Source organism: Empidonax traillii, unplaced genomic scaffold (assembly GCF_003031625.1).
Source record: "Empidonax traillii isolate 1590-97213 ecotype Southwest subspecies unplaced genomic scaffold, ASM303162v1 scaffold645:size365152, whole genome shotgun sequence".
Classification (NCBI taxonomy): Eukaryota; Metazoa; Chordata; class Aves; order Passeriformes; family Tyrannidae; genus Empidonax; species Empidonax traillii.
Window position 1 is genome coordinate 179,698 of NW_020955838.1, and position 18,622 is coordinate 198,319.

At 34.9% G+C, this 18,622-nt stretch overlaps 1 protein-coding gene across 1 annotated transcript in view; it reads left to right on the forward strand.

The window, feature by feature from the left end:
* The window catches only part of VWA3B (von Willebrand factor A domain containing 3B), a 67,626-nt gene that overhangs the window by 39,362 nt on the left and 9,642 nt on the right, over positions 1–18,622 (forward strand). Inside the window, 8 exon segments of the mRNA XM_027899128.1 lie at positions 191–328; positions 1,428–1,464; positions 1,584–1,740; positions 5,750–5,868; positions 8,529–8,579; positions 10,773–10,992; positions 17,242–17,362; positions 18,178–18,302. Of these exon segments, the coding sequence (XP_027754929.1) occupies positions 191–328; positions 1,428–1,464; positions 1,584–1,740; positions 5,750–5,868; positions 8,529–8,579; positions 10,773–10,992; positions 17,242–17,362; positions 18,178–18,302 (968 nt within the window).

Consider the following 18,622-nt stretch of genomic DNA (forward strand, 5'->3'; position numbering starts at 1 on the left):
AGCTGAAGTAAAAGAAACCTTCATCCTTGAGGAAAGTACAAAGTACAAACAATGTTGTGTTTGAGGTCTTGTGTAGGCAGTCCCTTTAAAATTGGGATGGAATACCAAGGAGGAACTCTAAAATCCCAGGCATGTATTTGAGCAGTAAGTTAGCTCCTTTAGCTCTTCCTTTCCCTTTCAACACCTACAGAGCAAACAAAGAGCAGCCTGCTGCGAATCCTGAGCCATGGTGTGAAATCTAGGGAAGAAAGCCCAGAGGAAAGAACATCTCCAGAGGAAAAGAGTTTTTCTGTCAGGAAGAGTGTGAAATGTACAACTATTTTGAAAGGCAAGTTGGCAGAATAGGAAGCTCTGAGTGGGGCAGAGGATAACTTTTCTCATGCTGTAAGCACCTTATCTGAGGCAAAACTGTGCAGATCTGCAGCACAAAGGACTGAAACTCAACAGAGATGCAGAGAGTTGGATGTGCAGAATGGTATTGTAACAGTGTTCTCAGACTCCTGCCAGTGCCCAAACTATGCAGTTCACAACAGCTTAGTTGTGTTCACAGTATGCAGCAGTTGTGATACAGCTGTGCCTTATATGAAAGGATATCACAGTTGCTTCTTATCAACATAAGAAATAGGTCTTGACAATCTTGTTGTACCTGTGGTACAGTAATACACTATTCTTGTGGAACAGTAGTTTGTGGTTAAAAGATGAGAGTGGTGATTCTAATTCTGTGGTACCAATGTAAGAAGAGGTTGCCCTCATTAATGTGCTTAGACTTGCAAAACCCATTTTCTCTGGGACAGACACATATGTAGAGACAATAGTGCTTTCAAGGGGGCTTACATATACATCCAGATAGTTTTAATTTCTTTCAATAATTCATGCAACTCTGAACTTTATGATAGATTCACTAAGTCATTCTAAAACCTCACATAACGACGCTCAAAGATGTTTGACTTTTTTACATTTCATCATGTTATGTTTAGTTTTGTATATATCTTTTAGACAGATTTTCATAGTGGTATACCTTAAATTAGCCATTCCTGGCCATCTTATTAGTGGTAGTACTTGGTATCACATCTTGACTTGGGAAATAAGCTGGTTAATTTTTGGTTTTGGGTAAAAAACAAACTAACTAACTAACTAACTTATGTTTAAAAAAATTTTTCCACCTATTTTATAAATTTCCTCATTGATTAATTAGGGCTCATGAGGTATATTGTAACACCGTTACTATTCATCAAGCACCAAGAAACAAAGGAAACCTAATTCTCATTGATTAATTTAGCAACTGAAATAGCCATTATTGTGTAGTCTTTGTGGTGCTGCTAGTAGGCTCAAATAAAAAAATGGCACTATTATATATCAGCTTATATATGTATACTTTAGTGTGCACAAAACCTCTAAGATAATGAAATGGAATTGTTTTCTCTTAGATCTGAAAATGCAGAATGTGAAAAAGGCATCTAAAAGGTATGTGTGGGCACATATAAATACAACACAAAAATCAGAGTTTCTATTTTTCTTCAGTCATTTCAGACCTTTCAAATGTATTTCTGATTATACTACATCTTACAATCTCTCTTTTCTAGCTCTCTAGATATCTCTTCAGCTCTTTGGTTAAAGACCCATGGCTTGGTTGCTAGGCGACTCACCATCATGGATGCCTTAGCTCCTACAGCTGTCCCTCATGGTACCAAATACATCCCAGTTCTGGACAAGCATGTAGTTTCTAAAGTATTTGATGAGGTAAAACTCTTAACACTGTTTCAAAGCAAAAGTAAAACTTAGTAGTGTTTTCAAAAGGATTTCTAAAATTGATTTCTATAAATGTCATAATAGCCTTCTCTGGTGTTCATTGTAGATAGTTCATGTCACTAAATGTATAATGCATATCTATACTTTCATTCATGCATTAGGAAGAAGATAAAACTGATAGTTAAGGGCAGTACTTCTTGCATGCTTTACCCTTAAGCTCTTTCACAGTTACCAGTTGATGGCAGTCTGCAGCCATCAGGTGTTTGGCCATTTCTTGAGCACCACAGCCTCTCCTAATATGTATTAATTTACCGGAGTATGAGTTTGAAGTTCATAAAGTCATTTGGTAAATGGTGCAGGTGCACAGTTGGTGGGCTTCTGGATTCTCAAGGTGTACCTGTGACCACTAAGACCTTTTGAAAAGTATTGGAATTCAGTAATTAAAATTTAGTTCTCATAGGTGTAGACAGTTGTGAGGTTGTGGATTGTATATCATGAAGCTTATATCATTTATGGTGAATAGTATATCATAAAGCTCTAATTGCCAATCCACTTAAAGGAAATCCATTTTGTGGCAAGTTGCTCTAATTCTTCTTGTGTGATACATCCTATGAAAGTGCTATGAAATGCTGCAGCTCATTTTAATTAATAAAAACGTTTTCTTTAAACAATACTCAAAGAAAAAGCTGAACATCTTTTTAAATAATAAGGAATGAACAAGGGATTTATAACAAAGTACACAATTGTACATTTTAAAGTTTTCATGCTTGTTTTTTAAATATAGGAACTGGAATTTTTGCTATAGCATGCAGACTGTGGAATAAAAACCAGTTCCTCTGTTTTAGTAAAGCCAAGTCAAAACCAAGATCTATAAGGATTTTTTTTGAAGTGTGAATTTTTTTTTATGTAACTAAACGATCTTTTTATATGAAAACATTTTAAAATATATGTTTTAACATTTCAGATGTAAAATAGCCATTTTTAAAAAATAGCTCAAACACCCAGTGATTAAAAAACTGTACAAAACAATCTACTATACATGACATGTAGGACAAAGACATTGTGAATTTCACATAACTCCTATGATTTCCAGTCACTTATTTTCCCATCTCCTTCTTCTTCCACGTTTCTCAATGAAGAGTCCTTTGAATCCTTTACAGACCACCCTGAGCTGCATGTGAATTGCTACCAGCAAAAACATCCCAGTCTGTAAAACAGTGGTCTTTGAAAATAGTCAAAACTAAGATTCAGCAATTGCTGCGTACAGGCCCTTTTTAATGGCAAGTCATAAAAGCTTCTGGTAGTCTACTTCAGGACTGAGTTTAAGATCAGCATTAGAATAAACTGGTACTGTACAGAGTCCAAAAAGTAATTCTGGGGCTTTCTTTATGTGTAAAGAAAAAATAATAATTTTTGTAATTTTTTCATACCTGCTAATCTCCATTAGTTATATTCAGACACTCAGTTTGTCGGGCAAAGCTTCATGCCAGCAAATTGAGGGAAACAGAAAATAGGTACTGAGACTAGATATGGAGCTTGACTAGGAGACTTTAAGGATTTTTATCATTCCAGTACTTCAGAAGATTTCTTTGAAGATAATAAATATACAGATATTTCTTCATTCTTCCCTCTAAGATGTTAATTTTCTTGGTGTGGAATGCAGACATCCTTGTTTGCTTTTCAGGGCACAGTATAATTTTTATTTTCTGCCTTTGCTAGCAGTTATAATGGAGTAACTATGAACAGTTTTCTCACCTTGGAGATGCAGCAAGCAAAAAGTTTCCATGACAACTATTCATTAACAAGAGGCTGAGCTGTTGTTTTCAGTCCTGTGCGACCTGTCAGTTTCACCTGAGTTATTTCAAAGAGTTTAATTTATTAAACTACCCAGCTAGAGTCCTATTCAGAAAAAAAATAATGGCTTGGGAGCTTCTCTAAATTATGGTATGGTAATTCTGGAAGAAACCTTGCGTATAGAATCATGTGAGTATATATTGCAGGTTGTGGCATCATAAATACGGTTTTGGAGTTTTGACTCAATGTTTTGCTCAAAAGAATCCGGTTCAGGATCAACCAACAAAAACATATTTCTTTTGTCAAAAATAAGGAAGATTTTATAGGGTTATTGTGCTTTGGTTTTGTCTCTAAAATGTCGAAATTTTGGGGTTGAAGTAAAAGCCATTTTGAAACAAGTAAATTCTTCTGGTATGAAAGTTAAAATATTTAGAAAATGATGAAACATTTTGGAACTAAAAAAGTTTCCCTATGATTTTTTTCAGTTGAATCTGTCAAATTTACCATGACTTTGTGAGCAGTTTCCATTGTTCTCAAAGTGTGCATAATATTTCAAGTTTACTATTTGCTAAGAACACATTCTATTCTGGTTTTAGCCTTCAATAGTATAATAATGTATTTATGCTTGTCTGCCCCTCATATTTTATTCACAGTGTTTTATAAACTGTATTAAATATTCACATTGTAAATTGTGCTACTTGCACTTGGAGTTACTCTGACTTGGTTTGAGTAACATTTTAGACAACAATCTTGGCAGTAGGGAACTTGAAGAGGAGTAATCAGTTCCTTGCCTTTCAGCTTTCAAACTTCATCTGGAAATTACGAGTATCCAGGTTTCACTGCTCAGAATTCTGGGCAGAGATTGACCCCATCTGTCTCTGGCAAGATACTTCACCGACATATTCCCATTATTTTTCATTTTTAAATGATCTTAAGATTAATATTAGAAGCCTTTATGTGGTCTGGCACTGATTTGACACAGATTTATTAATCAGAGAGAAGATGTCCTCAGAAAGAGAGGGGGATATAAGGTCACACCACTGCTCCTGGAAAAATGGTTTATATTGCAGTAATTTGGAATCCACCTAGGCTGTGATGATTCAAACACAAATAAAACATCACTGAAAAATGTTCTCAATTAAATAAGTCCTTTTATTGCTCTAATTGCTGATTATTTGTCTTATTCCCCCAATAGTGGTCTTAGTTTAACTTAAATTAATTAAGTCAAAGTTAGTTTAACTTAAATTGAACCTCATAAATGTTTTTCTCATCTATATCCTGATTTCAGACAGGCACTTGGGGAAGATTCACGCTCAACCATATGCAGTGAAGAGGAAGAGTATCACTCTCCATCTTCTCCAATTCTTCCTTGGATTTTTTTCTGTTTATATTCAGCACCAGGACATTGATACATAAAATAGCTTTTCTTACACAAACTGCTGAGTAATTTAACAGGCTGAAAGGTGGGGGGATTTTGGACTGACAGTTTGGAAAGCATCTTTCCTTCTCTCTGTCATTCTATTCTACCCTTTACTTTGGCTTTGGAAGATCTACTTGCAAATGTATAACTTCCTATTTTATAATGAAGTTGACTTATGTAGATGCTATATTGCGAGATTTGGAAAGTATTGAAATTCCTGATTCTGATCAATCTTATTAGGTTCCTAAGCCTTATTGTGGTTAATTAAGACTAGTTTCGGTGAGCAATATCTACCTTGTTCTCTCTTTGGTGAACAGTGTGATGGAGAAAAATGTCTCTCCATAGCTGTAATACACTAACTCCTTATAAAATAAGGTGCTCCAGAATAAGAACATAAAATACACTTAAATATGTACTCTCACACCTGTATGCTAGAAATGCTAATAGGTATAAGAGAGTGTTGTTTTAAGGCAATACAATATGGAATTGCTCTAGGCATGTTTGTTTCCTTCTGACCTAGCCTTCCATTATTAGAGTGAGTTGTTTGACAGTACTGATTTAGTTAGAAATAGCTAATAGTTAGGAATCTTAGTTTGTAACTTAGACATTTTAGAAGAACTGTCTGGAAACTGCATCTTAATACTGACATTTGCTTGGTGTGCTCAGATTTTTCTTTCTGCAGCATTCCAGTGTTCCTTCTGGCTATTCTGACCTTCAGCATTCAGTCAATCTGGTGGAGGAAAATTTTTATGATAAATAAAATGTTTTTCTTTTATTGTATAATAGATATTACCGTTGGCCCATGTTAGCAATGACAAGAAGGGGATCGCACTAATTAATCCTCAGGCAGTGAATCTTGTTGCCTATAAAGAGAAGCTGGAACAAGCAATTAAATCCTACAAAAGGCAAGTCTACTCACCAGAAATTTATCATGTTTGCAGTAAAAAGCAGAATGAAAAACCAGCAGATGAGAGGCAAGGAGATAATAAATAACACGTTGAACATGTTGCCCAGGTCATGTTTGTTCAGTGACAAAAGCAAAATTCCTTTACTTGCCAAGAATAAATCTGAAAGCAGTCATCCCTGTGGAGAAATCTCTCATACAGTGTTAGGCAGACTTTTTAACTTAAAATTAAGTTCCTCAATCCATAGACTGGTATTTAAATTAGGGACCTGCTTTTTGCTGCCAGGTATGTCATGTAACTATGGATGCAAGAATATAACTGAGGCACCAATAAGATACTGACAATTTAAATTTGGTTGGGATTTTTTCGAGGGACATATGTGTTGTGCTTGTTAATTCAATGCTGGGAAAAGCACAGCAGAAGTAAACAGGACAAGGATGTAGGATCTCTAAGCCATTTCCTTCCATGCTCTGACTTAATGCATTTTTTTTAAACAATGCAATTATTTGACTTTAGAGTAATTCAGTAATCATATGAGAGCTTTGACTAGTATTATTTTAATAAATACTTTTTTAGGCTGTATTCTGTAACATTTACAGATGTAATCATTTTATATGACAAGGGCTTACTCTTTGTTTTTTGATTAATTCCACTTTAGGTTTGGGGATTTTTTTCCTCTGTAGCTCTATGATCATATCGGTTCTTTTTAAAGCATTTAATAGCTCAGTTTTTAATCCCTGTTGTCCTACATACATCTTTTGTGATAAAAATCAAGAAGTATGATTTGCAAATGCTGCTCGATATATCTAATATTAATGGAGTTCAGGGAGTAAAAGTCTATTGATTTTGTGTGTTCCGTCACTGAGACAATACTGTTATTTTCAGGGTGATGAAGAATTGATAGAAATTGATTTGTTACTCATTTTGATAGAAGGTTCAATGGGTGTATTTGTAATGGTGACTTCTGATAAAAAAATCAAATTTTTCATTGCTGTGCCATACCATTAAATATTTTGCATTTATTGACTTTGATTTTCAGGGAAATAAAAATGTTTTCTGATTGAATTCTGGTGATCTTCTACTGACAGCATTTTCACAGTCTTCCTAAAATTTTGATGATTAGGAGTACTGTTTACTTATGTTTACTCACAGAGGTCAATGAGTCAGTGTCTTTACAATAGTAGGACTGAGTTCCTACTTCTGTGAAAAAGATGCCTAGAAGAAAGATCTGTCTGAAGAGCCTTATAATTGACAATGTAAAAAAGAGATCTCTGGTTTCTCTCTACATGTAAAACAGCAACCTAGTCAAAATTATTTTGCTCTAAATGCCATAGTACTTTTCTAGCAATTGAAGTTGCAAAAGCTGCAGTTCAGCTTTGTAAATAGTTGTTGGTCACAAATTTATTCTGACATGTATAGATGAAAAATACATCGGGGTATGCAGGTTTCAAGGACAGAAGCGAGCGTAACAATATCTTCCCCATATGTAGATCAACCTTAGCATCAAGTTTAAAGGGAGAAAAGTGGTAAGGGCAGAATTTTTGTACTCCAAAGAAGAGAATATACAGTATTGAAGGAGCAAAACACTGGAAGCTTCATAATGTGTATGGTCTTGTAGAGCCAGAAGCTTTTACAAATGAGTTAGTTATGAGTATGCACATCTAGAAGGATGAAATAGTCAGTGGAGCATTCTGAGACTGCAGATTGTGAAAGAACTAAATAATTTACATTCTAAAAATGATGGGATTTGGGTTCTAGTAGATCAAAAGAATCATCAAAAAATTAATGCTCAAAATCTGTTGTTAATGTGCTTTTCTTCATACATACACCAGTAAGTCTCACAAGACTGCTAATATTCTAATGGCTACAACCTGAATTTTTCCTAGCAATGAATTTGTTCTTGTATTTCCAAAGGAAATTTTGAAAATGTTTATTATTATAGCAATTAGCATCACTGTAGAGGTTTATTTCTGTAGTATGAAATGAAGTAATTGAATGGTGGCTTATTTGTTTGAGATGTTTGTGGAGAAAGTCATAAGCTAGGTGATCTAAGAAGAGTTTGTAATTTATGTCTGGAAAGCAAAAGCAGAAAGTTTGGTGGTGCGTTTAAAGGATCTCAGAACTGCATTGCTTTGGGATAATCACTTCTGTTTTCCTGTTAGTAGCTTTTCTTCATAGCCAGAGTTTAATGAATTAGAAACCTGAGTTTCTAATTACCCCACAACAGAGGGGTAATCTTAGCAGAAAAAAAAAAAAATTAGCATTACTACATTCAGGCTATGTTTTCTGAAACTGTTTAATTGGAAAAACTGTGCAGCTTAACTGGCATTTAATCAGTTTTGTTATTTGATTTAGCTTGCTGATGCTGAGGAGAACTATCCATAGAAAATCCTGTCAGGAAGCAGCAGTGATTGCCATTAAACCTTCTATGACCCTGAAATAGTCATGCTGCTACTTGATGGAAGATGCTGTTTTCCCATCTTCTTTTGCAGTTGATAATTTCATAGCTGAATGATAAAGATACAATTTGATGATGCACTGCTGTTGGAATACAAATCAGTGCAGATATCCTAAGAAACTGTGTTTATTTGTTAGTTTTGAGATGATCAGCTGCACAAGGAACTGCATTCCCTCAAAAACTGCTTTGCTTTCTTTAATAGGCGCCTGAACCTAGTTGTTTGGAGAGCACTATCTCAGGAGGAAAGAGACAAGTAAGCTATTATTTTTGGTTTTCTAATGTACCTCTGAAAGGCTGGTCATAAATATTTGATAGTTTTTTGTCACTATTTTTATAACCAACTGGTTTAACTTTCAAATGTTTCATAACTATACTTTGCTTTCAAAAATGTATATGTGATATGCAGTAAGACTAAATTCTGGACCTCCTTTTGCAATACTGATTATTTTTAAAGGAAAAGAACTTGACTTCCATTTGAATGCTGCTGATCTGTTCTTAGCGTGAAGTGGCAGGGCCTTGAGAGGGCAGCATGTTGTTGCCTTTGGCATCAAAGTAAATCTTCTTTCATCCTGTAAAATGCACTTCAGTGGCTTGTTTGTAAAAGTGTAATAAGTACCTTAACAGCATGAGCTGGAACTATATATCACACTAGGAGCTTGTACTACTCTAACTAGCCTGTTTCTGTATATTGATTTAGAAAACTAGTAACTGTATAGACAGGACTGACATCAGTGAAGTTAGCATCTGTTTGCATCAGAGAATAAAGTGAAGATCAATTAATGAAAACTGAATGGGCCTGAAATATTTCTACACAAAATATTCCTACACAAATGAAAACTAGAATGCTTATAAGAAGACTTAAGCTCATGAGTAAAAAACCCCAGAGTTCTATCATTAATAAGGAGAACTAAAACCCCATTGTGGTGCAGAGATGAAATCGAGACTGCTAAACAAAAGAACAGCATATAATTGGGGAAAAAAAGAAGGAAATAGATGTCTGTTGATAAACAGTGAGTTGTACAGTATACAGATTTGACAAGGTGTCATCCAAAATATCTCATTATTGGTATCATGAGGCCAATTGTGCATGTAATTAAAAAAAAGAAAAGACTTAGCAATTGTACTGTCTGTTTCTAGAGGGGCATATTAAATCATTAATATTGGTGCATAGATATTGAAATACTTGATCTATTTCTCTTCTAAGTTTACAATTTGAAGGAGCAGGTTCATGTGTTACAGAAGGCTGACAACATACTTTCAAAATTAGCAATCTGAAAAGAGAGCAATAAACAAAGTCTAGTAACTTGGTTACAGGAGTCCTGAAATTATTGGTTGAGGAGCCTTCTGGTTTGCTAGTGCGTATTAAAATGCTACCTCAGATACTAGGGAAATTCAAATTCGTTAGAGCAGTGGTAATACTGCGCTTGTGTTCAAAATGTTTAAGAATCCAACTCAGGAGATATTAGCTTAACATTTGTTATGAATTAATAATGGATTCAGGTAATAGGGCAAAAATCTAGGTAAGTAATTATACTCATCAGGTTAATTTCAATACAAAACAGTTCCTAGGGAAATAGAGTGAGAAGCAGTGACAAAGATTATGGCAACGTGGTAGACATGACTATGGTTCCATGAGTTGGTAAGGCAGACACTTCAATACTCTCCCTAGTTCTAGGCTTCACTATTTTTTTTTTACATGTTGGCAAAGCTGTAGAGAAGAGCCAGAAAAAAGCTAAAAGGACTAAAAAGAATTATGTTACTTCCAACTGAAGATGTAAAGAGTTCTACCTGTTCTGGATTTTGGAAAGTTCAGCTTCTTTGGGTTTTTTAGTCAACAAGATGGCTGTATCTATTTCACTTTTTGGTTTGTAAGTGCATTCAGTGTGTGGCTTCAAACTGGCTATTTAGTCCTGTGGACATTGGCATAATCTGAACCATGGATGGAAGCAAACCCCTGGTTTGAGCAGTGCAGGACTGGCAGAGGAATAAATAGGAGAGGATTGTCTCTTTTTATGTGATCAGTCCAGACTCATGTGGCAAATCAGGACTTAATAGCTGTCAGGTGCCATTTTAGGTTGTTTAGATAACTTGCCATTTTATTCTACCTGCTGTTCCAGAAGTCCAGGGGTTTTAATGATTTCTTAGTTATGTCTACAAGTTCTTTGTTGATGCCTCACATATTCTAGGACATCTAAAATGTCACCAGGCATCTATGCTCAGACACTTGAACTGCTCTGTAGATGTCTTTGTATGAGATATGGTTAAGCCAGATGATTGTCTGACTTGACACAACAGTATCTGGATGAAACACAAGAATTTGTGAATGACAAAAGATATATTGGATGAATCTTACGCTTTATTTTGCCTTTATGCTTTGTGATTACTGACATAATTAAAATTTTCCTACTTGTGATTATTAATTATTTTTTAATAATTTTTTTTTAAGATTTAAAGAGGATGGGCCAGTCCAATATATGCAGCATAAAGAAGCTTTGCTGGAAGCTTTGGAGAATTTGGGATGGCCAATTTCCTATGAAGATGTAAAATTGCTAGAAGATGAGATATTGGCAGCATTAACATATATGCAGCAAGCCTCTGATCTTCAGGAAGCTGTCAAAAAGGAAACTGAGAAAAGCTCAGAATCACACATAAGCAATAATAAAAAGGTAATATGTTGGAAGGGATTTTCTTCTCATTAGATATTCCTCTTCAGTATGTCCTTCTGGAATAATTTTTTCCCATGATTATAGCTGATAAACTGGACATTTAGCGTGATGCTAAATAAAATGGATAGAGGAAAGAAGGTAGTTAAAAAGAGAGCAAGCTTTCAATGACTTTTTTGAAGCACTGGGGAAACAGAGGTTCTGAAGTTGAGAGAACCACAGAAATCAAGCCTCTTAGAAATTAATTGGAGCAAAGCATCCTCTGCAACAACAGCAGAGAAGGAACAGATACATTAAAGGCAATTATATTATAAGATTTGGTTGGGTTAATATCTGATAAATAGGACTAAAAGATCTTGTTATGTTGGAGTAATGCACTGTAATTTCCTGTGGTGTCCTTGTAAAACAAAAGATTGAGAGAAGAGGTGGGAGTTAGCTTCATATTCATACACTAAAATTTAACTGTCCATAAAATGTGGATATACATGAACTGTTGGCCAATCTCACACCCTTGTGAACTGAGTCGGTGGCATCTGGAGCTCACGCTGAAGCAGACACCCACTTATGGCAAGGCAGAGTGCTCTCTCCATTTCATTCGTACACTGGTCTAGCATTAATACAGTAGTCTAGTCTGAAACTGTTATTGAAGTTTGTGATTATATATATATGTATGTATATGTATATATGTGTGTGTATGTCCCAGATGAACATCTGATTTTACTTAGAATGCTATTGAGGGATGTAATGGAACAAGTATGGGAATACGTGAAGCAATAGGTATAAAAATAAGGTTAGTCAGGCTGCCCTAATGGAAGAGAGAATACACTTTTTCATTTTAGAGTTTTAAAAAGTGAACTAATCTTCCCCAGTGGAAAGATTTCTGAATACACTACTGATGCTTTGAAATTCACAGCACTTAGCTCTGAAAAAAACACAAAACGTTTCTCTTACTCAGTTTCAAGTTTTTTCATCTCAGAGCTTCATCAAACAGTGCTTCCCTGGGAGTCCTGCTGCCTCTGCAGAACTGCTGTCTAGGTGGAGTAATATTATGATAATATTAAAGTCAGCTCTCTAGGAAATGAATAAGAAAGAAAATCTTTCCTCAGACTCCTAAGTTTTAATAGAGGATAAGGGAAAACAAATAGAGAATTAATTATAAAGCTCATTTATTAATATATTCCTTTTCTTGTTCATTATTTTATATAATTGAGTGAGGAAAGCTACCATGTGGTTGGCCTAGTAGCAGTGAATACTGAGGGAAGTCCTATGCTTTGTATTATGTAAGAAGCGTAAACAAATACTCATCATAGTTATTTTATGTCCCGGTGTATGCATGTAAACATATACAAATCCATATACCGACATATATCCATCAGTTTAAAGAGGTAATGTAAGTGAAACTCAAATGGTCATGGTCCAGACCAAACCTATACTGTGAATGCTCAGCAATGGCTGAGAATGTACAATTGGAATTTGCAACTGTAAATTATGCCAAGTATCCCTATTCACTGTGTACCAGAATATAGCAAAAGTATTTTGTTTTATTTGACATTCGTTGACTGAGATGTAACTTTTTTTTTCATAAAGAGCAACCATAGTTTTCACAATAAGTTGTGGCCTTTTACGTACTATGACATAAGTAATAAAAAATAAATTTTGTTAAATTATATAAAATATACTATGATAGCTCAGGCCATGTATGAAAATAAGTGATTATATCTGAAAACATTTCAGTATCTTCAGAAAAACAAATGAATCATTTTACATTAGTCTGAAAATACTATATTGCCAATAAAGCTATTTTGATTATTGGTTTTCCTCTGTCATATAATGTTCAATACAAGAGCAGCAGAAACATGTTCATGTTTCATTTGTGGACTGTAATTTTACTGTTGCCTTGGAACAACCAATGTGTGCTCTCAGACATGATGTGATTAACACTGTGTAATCACTTATCCTGAGTCAACCCGCTTTAGGAGTCTAATCAGAGCAGCATCTTCAGTAATTGCTAATCTACAACTGAAAGGCTTTAAGAGTGAGAGGCAGAAATGCAGATGTAATTAGAATTCTGTTTATGTGGTTGAAAAACAGTGGAAAAAAATTTTAAAAAATGGGGAGCCTTTTAAAAATGCTGTCAGAGATTTTGCCAGCTGTGATGTCTGTCTACAAAATGAGTATAAAGAAATAAACAGCCAGCTGAAATATGTTATAGCAAGGAAATAGCTGGTATGGCACTGAATGAAAATTATCATTGTGAGATGGGGTAAAAAAAATCACAATTATCCTGGAGCCCTACTCAACAAGACAGACCTCTGAATTTCTTGCTGATTTTTTTCACTGAATTTAGAATAAAACCCCTTAGTTTTTAGCTTTTATGGGTCCTGAATTACCTACACAACTTCTTAAAAGAATCAGTAATCCTTTCTGGATGTCCTTGCTATGAGAGCTTTCTGTTTAAGCCTACAACTGAATTAGTGGTCTTGTTATCCTCCCTCTGTGCTCTGACCTTCTCTGGGAGCTGTGTTCAGGCTGCTTTGTTTGGACACATCTGTGAAAGGTAGGCTATGCCAGTGCGTTATTGGAGGAGAATGAAGCAGACATGCACCTGCACGAGGCCATGAGATGACCAAAGACCGCTTGTGATGCAAGAAGCAAATGCGTTAGGAAATGAGCAAACACAGTTAGTTATTATCAGGCAAAAATAGAACAGTGAACATTGATGATTACCTAGTTGGAGGGCTAATTGTAGCCTGTGTTATGCTTAGTTTACTCAGTTCTTTTTGCTGTACTGATTAAAGCACGAGTTGACACAAGTCTCCGTCTGGGCTGGCATTCAGCTTTTATCTAAGATACTGAAAATGAGAAATATATAATTTAATTTGGTTTGATTCCTTTTTTTTCTAATAAGTAACTGCTTTGACTTAAAATATTTTGTTTTCTGTTTTGGTCTTGTCAGGCCTAACAGCTATTCACCAATTTTTTAATGTTTGGGGTTTTTTCTCACTGAATTATAAAACTGTTTACAACATTATATGATATTAAAAAAATAAAATTGTTCAGGGTCCCCTACCCACCTCTCATTAGACAATTTCAGATCTACTGATCATGGCGTTACTACTGTCCAAGTGTGATAGGTTCCAGGATAGTTTGGTGCTTTCTGTTAATGGCTTAACAATTTGATGTAAAGTGTTCCTTTCTCCAGTGTTGTAATGTGGCCTTTGAGAATGACGGAGAACATTCCTTCTCATACTAAATATTTGTGTTTCTGCATAGGAGTGGATTTCAGATTTTGCAGAGAAAAAAAGCTGCATTCATTGCTTAACTTTAATTAAGAATACACTTTTAAAAGTACTGTGTTTTCCTTAGGATCACCTTGAACATGTAAGGCTCACACTTGTTTGTGATCCTGCTGAATAGTCACCATATGATTAAAAATAACTTAAAATAGTTAAGAAGTATGATGTGTTTTGTAAAGCATGTTTATTTGAGTGGAAAGGGACTTCTAGTGACTCATTGAGTCTCTTCTTTCTGAAAAATGTATTTCATATACAGTTGTTTTAATTATTCCTAATGCAATATTTATAGCTGAGACTCGATTCTTTGTAAGAATGGAAATTCTGGATCTCCCATTTATATCCTGGTGTCCTATTTCTTTCCCAAACAGCTTGGCATCTCCTTGTTCTTGTGTCTCTTCTGGGGAGACAAAGTAAAAACAAGCATCCCAAATAGCACAACAACTAAAAAGTAATAACTGCAAAGAAATATTGGGTGAAATTTTCCGTTGTCATCAGTGAAGTACCTGCTGAACAGACAGCAGCATGTGGGTACAAGAAGATAGGCTCCTTCATAAAAATGGACTGTGGTCTGTGCAGAATGGGTTTGGTGTCACTGACAGCTTGGGAAAGGCAGTGGTTGCTTGGCTCTGAGGTGGCAGGATTATGAAAAGCCAAATTTCAAGCCAAGATACATGGACATCTGTGGATAGTTTTCCTATCCATTCTCACTTATAGTAGGAAAGGGCAAAACCTAATTTTTTGAAAGGCAATTAAAAAATGTAGCAGCTATTGGAACGTAAACAAAGTCTCCTTCACCTGATGTGTGTTTTTGCATTGCCTTCAACAGTAGCAGAGCTAAACAGGCTGAAAATCCTCAAGAATCACATGAGGCTCTTTTGTAATAATGCCAGAAATGGGCACTCTGACAGTGTCTGAGTCAATTGTGCTGGACACCTAAAAGCTGTGCAAGAGGAAGGAGGGATGGATTTGAATTTAGACAGTGTTTCTGAGCCACCTGAATTCTGTGGGACTCGGAATCCTCATTGTGGATGCTTGTGTTGTCTTTAGGATTTGGATTAATGGGGAGTGCTGGAAAGTTGCCCAAATTATTAGTCAAGCATAACAAATTAGTTGATAATAAATATTCAGCAGCAGCTGTCCCTTTGGAGCCTTAGGAATTAAGTAAATGGCTTACCCAAATACCTTTTTGTGTCTGTGGAACTGTAAGTCCGCTATAAAATCAGCCTTTGTTGGGTTGTACTTCAAGCAGTCAGTTAAGTGCTGTGAAGAGCCTCTGGTTTAGACTGAGTTTGAAAAACGGAGTTGTTGATATAATTAATATTCTATAGGGATAAAGAATAAGCTAGAAAAATCCCATATATAATTTAAAATATCTCATTGCCTTCGTGTGTGTGTGTGTGTGTGTTTTGCTTATTTTTAGGACTTTTTTTAGGGATAGTTGCAATTTTTATGGAGAATTTTGGAAAAAAGAGACTGATAATTATAGTGAAACTGAGAACAAACTATTTAGTTAAAGTTATTCATATCTTTTCCATCATTATTGACTTTTAGGGAAAATCAAGTATCAAATCAAATACATCTTTTTAGGAAGAAAAATGTCACCAGGCAAGGAAACAGGTCATACATGCCCTAGCAAGCAGGAGTTTTACAGAGAGTCTGAGTTACAGTAGTTTCTCAGAGCAGTGCGTAGATATGTGGAAAATTTTGAGATTTCAAGTTGTGTATTTTTATGAGTCAGAAGAACTGTGTAAGAGATGGATGCTTGCAAGTTGTTGATGAGGTAGGCTAATAAATATTTTTAAAATTAGTGGTGAAACTGATTTTTTAATGGTGAAAATCAGTTTCACCATTTTCATTTAATGGTGAAACTGATTTATTATAAGCAAGCTTCCTGAATGGGAAGATATTCTTTTTTCTAGAAAAAGGAGATTGAGGAACATGATTTACTTTAGGACAAACAACACTGACACTCTGTAAAATATTAATGTGGGATGTAAAAGGCTTTAAGGTAAAAGAATATGGCGACTGTAAAGTCCCATACACAGAAGCTCAGAAAGCCTGACAGTATATTTTCACATGGAACCACTTGTGAGTGTCTGACTATTTTTGATGTTCTGCATTTCCCACAGCCCTCTGCCTCAGTTGTGTGAGATCCATTCTTCATTCAGTTATTACTAATGGCAGTCACTGACTTCAATTAAGAGTTGAGTCAGTCCACAGCAAGCCATCCCCATTGGCATTTTTATTCTCACTATCCAGTATGTGGAACCCTAGACTTAGGAGCAACTCAGCAATAAACCTTAGTGTTCTGTGAGGCTGTGATATGTGTTACAGGAGCTGTAGTTAAAGGATGTGCCCCACAAAGAGGAGAATTAGTGTATGATGTGGGACAGAATGTTGGACAGTGGCAGCTCTGGAAAATGTGGTGTAATATTTTGCTAAAATGGAATATTTAAAAATTGCTGAAAATTTTAATTTTGGATTTTAACGAGTCATCCCATACAGCGAGGTACTTTTAATGAAAATCATACTTTTGTGAAGACTCTCCTATCTGGACAAAATGAATCTATAGAGCAAATTATCTATTCTGAATAAAGCTGATTTTTGTTTACCTCATCCTTGAGTATGAATTGTGCAACTTTGTAAAATTTTTTTAGGAAAATGGTAGCCAGAACTATAATTCATTAAGGTAAATTTCTGCTTGAACACATGAAAATATAGGTATTGTTATGACCATGTAGAACAGGATTTTATAGTTAAAAGTCTTAGATGAACTTATCCATGAATATTTACTGTACTTATAATTATTCTGAAAGTTTGAAATAACTATAGTTTACTGTGTATTTTCTCCGGAGGTTATAGCATTACATTGCCTAAATTTTTAATTAATTTCAAAGAATAGATTAGGGCTGACTGCATTAACTGTTGTGGTCAAAATAATTGTATCAAATTACAGAGACATGAAGAAGCAACTGTGAAGTCAAAGTCTAAGATGGGACAAAAATGGCAAGTATTTGTGACTCACAAAAGCCAAAAAGTAATTGCAAGATCAGATGTGACAGGATTTTATTATCCAGGTATGTATTTTGGCCACATTTTCAATATTGTTTAGTGTTTCCTAATGCTGATAAAACATAACTTTTGGTCATCATTAGCTGCTTCTTTCTTAATGATATTTCGTATTGCATGTGTATATTCATGCAAAATGAATATATATGTTGTATGAGCACATATATACATTTCTAAGAAGACATACATTTTGTAAAGTTAGAAAGCAATGATAGAATTGTATATGAAGAGTATGTAAGGAAATCCTTTTGAGTAACTGACTACCCAAGAGTATCAACTATCCCTATTTGCTGTCTCCCTTGAATATTTCTGTTGATCATTTGGCAAAAGCCAAGCTTTTGCATGTGTTCAAAAAATTCACTAAATGCTGCTGACCTTTTATTGAATTTTAAGCATGAATTAGTAAGTAAAACTGCGTTCTGTAATTTCTTAAGAAAAATAATTTGTGTATTTATTTTTGTGTTACCTTTACTTATTTTGGGTTTTTTTCAATCACATATTTCTAACTGTGGAAATAGTTTCATTATGCCAACTATCATCCACCTGATCAGCTTACAAATTTCAGACCCATGCTTGAAAAAGACTCTTAATTTTATTTTTACAGCACTTATTAATAATAGCTAGTAAGATGGGAAGTATTTTTAGGTACAAATTTCTCCAGTGCCCTGGCACAGCTTACCCTTGCTAAATGAGAGTGAAGAATGTATCCTATAGACGTTTGACCTCAGTGATATGTGACAGCCTTTAGGATTTAAAAAAAAAAAAAATCTCCACAAGGGGTGAAAGAAAAATAATTTGAATATTTTGTTATGTTGTTTTTTAGGAACTGTGATAAAGAATGTCAGTTCTACCTGTGCACTTGTTGACTTCAGCAATGGGGAGAGCTGGGATGTACCTGTGAAGTTCACTATACCTGTGGGAGGTGCTATGCCATGTCCACATCTGCAGGTGAAAAATTGATTTTTTTTTTAATGACAACAAATAGGTATTTTTAATTTTGTTTATTTGGCCAGGCCTAAAGTAAAGGATAGATTTTTTTAATCTTTCAAATCGCTGTTTTCAACATGCTGTTTTTCATTTGTTTGAAGCTTGTTTTTGTTGTAATCCTATTTATTTTTTTATTAAAATTCTACATTCTTAATTATTTTATATTGTTTTCTTTTTAAAATATGAATATTTCTCCAGCTATAGAAGAAAGGTGAGCTATTTATTAGCAGAATTGTTGTTTCCTAGCACATAGATTATAAATCAGAGAGAGGCTTTTATAC